This window comes from Aplysia californica, unplaced genomic scaffold (genome assembly GCF_000002075.1).
Source record: "Aplysia californica isolate F4 #8 unplaced genomic scaffold, AplCal3.0 scaffold01092, whole genome shotgun sequence".
Lineage (NCBI taxonomy): Eukaryota > Metazoa > Mollusca > Gastropoda > Aplysiida > Aplysiidae > Aplysia > Aplysia californica.
The window spans coordinates 75,587-81,541 of record NW_004798362.1 but is presented as its reverse complement, the minus strand read 5'-3'; the positions used below and the strand labels follow the sequence as shown (position 1 = coordinate 81,541).

Below are 5,955 nucleotides of genomic sequence, written 5' to 3'. Positions count from 1 at the left end.
ACCCAACCATTCTTCTATGAGGTGGATTGTTGCAAAGAATAGTATATTATACCGGTACGCGTAGCTTTCTTGTATTGTCAACCGGATTCTTTTGTGTGTATGTGTGCGTGTGTGTGTGTGTGTGTGTGTGTGTGTGTGTGTGTGTGTGTGTGAGAGAGAGAGAGAGGTGGAAGTGGCGTCGGTAGCCTAATGGTTGGGCATCCGGACCGGCCGTAATCGTGAGGTTGCGGTTTCGTCGAGGCTTCGAACCTCAGCTCGGTCCGACATTTTGTCCTTGGGGTGGGCACTTTACACGAATGTTCTATTTAACCTGACCCTTTCGGAGATGGGCATTAAATTTGGAGGTCCCGCCTCATAAATAGAACCAAAAGTACTAAAATAGTGTTTCATGTTGATAGGGGCGTTTAACTTTAAACCCGGTGGGTGGTTGGTGGATGCTCTGGTTTCGTTTGCTCCTTCTTTTCTATCAAACATGGATGGTCCTATCTCTCCTCCTTCTTTTTTGTGTATCATGTTACCCTCTTGTAACACATAATCTATTCTTCGACACTTATACTTAAATGACCTTACTGTGTTGCAAATGCCGTAAGACTCTTACAAAAAAACAAAACAAAAAAAACCTACGGTAACTTGTTGTATGTTACTCTCTGGTAACACATCAATTATTCGACACTTATATGACCGTATCATGTTGATAATGGGTTGCAAATGCCGTAAAACTCTTCCCAAAAAAAAACCCTACTGATCACTTTGTGTATCTTACTCTCTGGTAACACATTCGGCACTTACATAATATGACCTTATCGATATTGTGTTGCAAGTGCCGTAAAACCCTTACGAAAAAACATAACTTTGAACCCTCCCACTGGCTGTGTCCCAGGCGGTGGGCCGAGAGATGCTTATCCACCTGGCTGAGCACTACCTGCTCTCCTACGGCCGCAACGCCACGCTGACCGAGTTCCTGGACACGACGCGCGTGCACCTCATGCCCAGCATGAATCCGGACGGCTTCGCCAGCTCCCGGAAGGGAGGGTGTACTGGCGTCATGGGCAGGTCAGTTGAGAGATTTTTTAAAAATTAATTTTTAAAAATATTTGTAAATACTAGCTGGGCCCCCTTTCGGTGAAAGGAATTACCGGTGCATTAATATCAACTAAAAGTCATTGGCCTACTATATAAATTACACTCTACTGGAATGGAGCAATAAGTCTTGAGAGAAAAGCGGCGCATGTGTTTCCAAGTTGTCAAATATATTGATGATTGTATAGATTGATTTTCTATTCCGCTTTCGTGGTTGTACACTCCAGATTTTCAAAGGTGTGGAACAGTGCTCACGGCTAGTGAAAGGAAACCTCACTTGTTTACAATGTCGTCTTAGAAGACGAACTTTCCCAAGATTAGATCTAAACGAAACTAATGAAAAACTTAAAACTAAACTACAGTGACTGCAGGCTCCTCAATAAAACTGTATACCCTTTAAATGATTCTGAACCATCATTAATTTTGTCGAATTCGAAAGTTACGTGATTTGGAAGTTTTTAGTGGCCAAAGTGACGAACTATCACAAATAAAATATAATATGTAGATATTATTATTATTATTATTAATTTATTTATTTATTATGCAGTTGCGAGGGTTGTAAAACCCCTACTTAAACAAACAAACAACAGCATATTTTTATTATTATTACTATTACTATCATCACCATCATCATTTTTTTAAAGAACTATCTTTGTCATTATTCTTTATTTATTTTTATTGATTTATTCATTCTATATATATTTTTTTGGTGTCTGTGTATGGGTGGGGGGGGGATAAATAATTCTCAAGATATCACAGTCTTGCACGTAAAATGTTCAGACATTATGGCCATAAAGTCGACATATTTGTCCAGTCTAATGCTGCCGGTATTCTTGGAGTGGTTATTACTTTCACGGAATGTTTGTTACTCAAGTTCGACAGGACACTTTTCCCAGTGCTGTTCTTCATTGGTACATTTTCATTCCAAATAGTGTTGATTAGGGCATTGAACCCATGCACTCACATAGTCACAGCATGGACTTATTCCTGGAGGGCGAACAACGTATAATGTTAGGGTCAGAGTTTGGTTTCGCTGACTACTGTTTGATAAGCACACCCTGGCACACTGTTTACTTACTTACCCAAACCTCCTGTGTCCTCACAGGAGCAATGCCATGGGCTACGACTTGAACCGCAACTTCCCGGACTATATAGTGGGCAACGACGTGCCGGAGCAGAAGGAGACAAGCCTGGTGCGCCGCTGGATCCACGAGACGCCCTTCGTGCTATCGGCCAACCTGCACGGCGGGGCCATGGTGGCCAACTACCCGTTTGACTACTCCCCGGCCGGTCAGTGGCTGGGGGAGGGGGGTGGGGGCAGCATGGCTGTGTGTATGTGTGCGTGTGTGTGTGTGTGGATGGGGAGGGGAGGGTGAGCAGATCGACTGCTCGGGGTGTACGACTTCGTCATACATCAGTTTTCAAAATGGCGTATGGCGGAGTTGAAGTGATATTAATAATAATGCTATGATAATAATAATATTATTTAGTAGTAGTAGTTGTATTTTTATAATCATTATGATCACTTTAGAATCTATTATTAGGTTCTTGTGGCCTAGAGGTTGAGGTGTTCGCCTCTCATTCAATAGGTCTCGAGTTCGAATCCAGATAGCGACGGGGAAAATTTTCTTCTCTAAAAATTGTCTCCTTTCACATCCTTTCCTGCTCTCTAACAATGTTCTGTCGTCTGCTTTTGTGTCCACTTTCTGCTCCCGCCCCCTCACATCTTTTCCTCTGGGCTCCTGACTCTTTCTGCAGCCTTTCTACTGCTTCTCCTTGGCTCCTTACTGCTGTCTTTCAGCCACACCCCTGATTTTATGAGAGGTAAGGTCTACACCTAGTGTTCTCGGACAAGGGCGAAAAATCTTAGAGGTCCCATGTGCAAGTTGGGCACTTTGAAGACCCCTTGGTGGTTCAAAATTGATAAGAGTAGGCTTCGGCCGCCACCCGGGCAAAATGCAAGATTTCCTTCCAACTGAAAATGTTTGGTGTGTCCCGGCACTCATATGACCTTATGCAATTGCGAACGCTGTAAAACACCAAAAGAAAAAAAAAATTATGTTATTGTATTTGTTATTGTATTATTATAATTATATTATCATTACTGTCATATTATTATTATCATTGTTATTATTATACATGTATTAGATCTATCTATTAGTGTTATCATAAATTATTATTGTCATATGATTAATTAATTGTTATTATTATAATAATATTATTTATTATTATTATTATTATTATTATTATTATTATTCCCCCCCCCCCCTTCCCCAGACATCTACGCCCAGGAATACTCCCGCAGTCCTGACGACGACGTGTTCATCCACCTGGCCTTGACCTACTCCCGCACACACCCGACCATGCACCTGGGCTCCTCCTGCCAGGATGAGTTCCCCGACGGGATCGTCAACGGCGCCAACTGGTACCCTGTGGTCGGTGAGTACGTGGGATAGACTGCCGCTATATGGAGGACCTGGGTTTGAATCCCCCACATTATTATTTAGCATTTCCTCGACTTAGATTATAACTAATGAGAGGACATTTGGTAAAAGTAACGTATGCCCTCCTCGGCCTGAATTGTTTGGGGAGGATATTTAGTAAAAGTAAAATATCCCCCCCCCCCCTCTTTCTCTTCCTAAAAAATCTCTTTTCTTCACACTTCGAATTGCCTGACCTAATGTGCAATTTATCTGGAGTCTCCATTTAGAGCTGTGTGATTTTGAGGAAATAAAACTTCATTGAAGCTTCAAAACGAGAGGTATCTATTCATGTTACTCGATTGTGCGTGTAGAGGGGGTTGTGTTTTTTTTTTTGGGGGGGGGAGGTTGGGTGAGGTTGTTTGTTTGTTTGGGTGTTTGTTTGTTGGGTTTTTTTAGGGGGGTGGGGGAGTTAAGATAATGTACATTAATAATATAAATCCTTCCCCCAATTTGCTTTTTCTTTCCCATCAAACATCCCGCAGCCTTCTTTTTGTGTCTGTTACTCTCTTGTAACACCTCAAATCTTAGCACTTATAAATCTATGACCTATTTGTGCTGCAAGTACCGTCAGACTTTTCTTAGAAGAAAAAACAATAAAACCACTACCACCACTTCCCTTTTTTACCTGGCGGCGTGCAGGACTACCTGTTTCCCTCTTGTAGCACCTCCAAATTTCGAAACTTATATGACCTAATTATGCTACAAGTGCCGTAAAACTCTTCTTGCTGAAACAAGCAATAACCCTACCCCCACCCCTCCCTTATTTCCAGGCGGCATGCAGGATTACATGTACCGACACGCCAGTGGCTACGAGGTTCTGGTGGAGATGTCCTGCTGCAAGTTCCCGCCCCCAGCCCAGCTGGAACGTCTCTGGGCAGACAACAAGGACGCTCTCATCAACTTCTTGCTGCAGGTCCACATGGGTAAGAATGATTCGTTGATTGATTGTCACACGTTTTACGTCCTCTTCTACACAATTAGGGTTGGTTTGGATCTTTTTCGGATTCAATGACCATGACTGATTTGACTGAGGCGTAATATTAACAACATTTTTGTCACATAATATGTTGTAGTTTGTGATTCTGTTTTCAAGTTCAAAAGGGAGTATTTTCATTATTCTTTGGGGTGAGGGATGAGACATTTCGTTCTATCCACAGAGAGAGGTGGGGTAGGTGGGGGCTTTCTTTTTTTGAAGGGAGATTGAGAGGAGATATTGCAGAGGGGGATGGGGGGAATGGAGGAGGTTGGGTTTGCTAATTGGAGAGTGAATGTTTGTTCATTCCATGATCTTTGTGCTTAACAAGTTTCTTTGGGTTTTTATGTAGATCTGGTGGGATATAATGTAAAAAATGCTAGGATGGAAGGGGGGGGGGGTATGATTCTTTTAAATAAAACATGCTAACTTTCACTTTTAATTAGGCTTCTATGAAAGAGAATGCTCTTGTTCATAGACTTGTTTACAGTCAGCGTAGTTTATCCTATCCTTTTGGCTGTCTCTGTTGTCCTGGATGTGAAATACACACAATGGGGAGAAGTGTGGTTTTATTTTGTTGTTGTTGTGTTCTTTAGATTTTATGTTATCTTTGTTTTTGTTGTTTTGTTGGGGTGGGGTGGTTGTTTGTTCGGATTTTGTTAGTTTTGTTGGATTTTCTTTCTTTTTTTTTCGGGTGTTGTTTGTTTATTGTTTGCTATTGTTTTTAATTAGTTGGGGTTTTTTAAGGAGGGGGGGGGGTTATTAGTTATACTCACTTTTCTATAATAAGGCAGTGATGTCTGAGGTTCTGTCCTAAGCTCTTCTTTGTCCAGCAGACGTTCATTAGAAAACAGTTGCCTCGCTGAAATTCCTTAAATTAATTTATATTTATATGTTTCTTGTGTGTGTGGTTTTTTATGTGTGTTTTTTTTTTGGGTGTGTCTGTATGTGTGTTTTTTTGTGTGTGTCTGTCTCTGTGTGTGGGAGGGGAGACTGGAATTCTGGTTCTCTTTCAACCAGCAGGCTACTCACAAACAGTTCTTTGATGAGTGAGTGAGTAGGTCGAACGGTTGAACTGGTTTTAGCCTTTTAGTCTGAACAGGTACAGGCCTGTGTAATGTATCTGCAAGCTGGCTAATGAGTTTGCCTCAACGCCTGTTGGCATGGAGGAGTGGATGTGATACATACATGTGTCTATCTTTCCTCTTCTCTCTCCCGTGCCTCTCTCTCTCTCTCTCTCTTCTTTTCTTCCTCCCCTGCCTCTCTCTCTCTCTCTCCTTTTTTCTCTCTCCCCTTCCTCTCGCTCTCTCTCCTTTATCTCCCCTCCTTCTATTTTGTGATTGTTATTCTCTTGTAACACCTTTAATCTTTGGCACTTATATTACCTTATTATTCTCTCTCTCTCTCTCTCTCTCTCTC

At 41.8% G+C, this 5,955-nt stretch overlaps 1 protein-coding gene across 1 annotated transcript in view; it reads left to right on the top strand.

Moving 5' to 3' along the window:
- Positions 1–5,955, top strand: part of LOC101862763 (carboxypeptidase M) — a gene marked incomplete in the record, with an annotated part of 98,763 nt that overhangs the window by 83,302 nt on the left and 9,506 nt on the right. Inside the window, 4 exon segments of the mRNA XM_035973270.1 lie at positions 881–1,053; positions 2,186–2,370; positions 3,358–3,519; positions 4,334–4,486. Coding sequence (XP_035829163.1) covers positions 881–1,053; positions 2,186–2,370; positions 3,358–3,519; positions 4,334–4,486 — 673 coding nt within the window.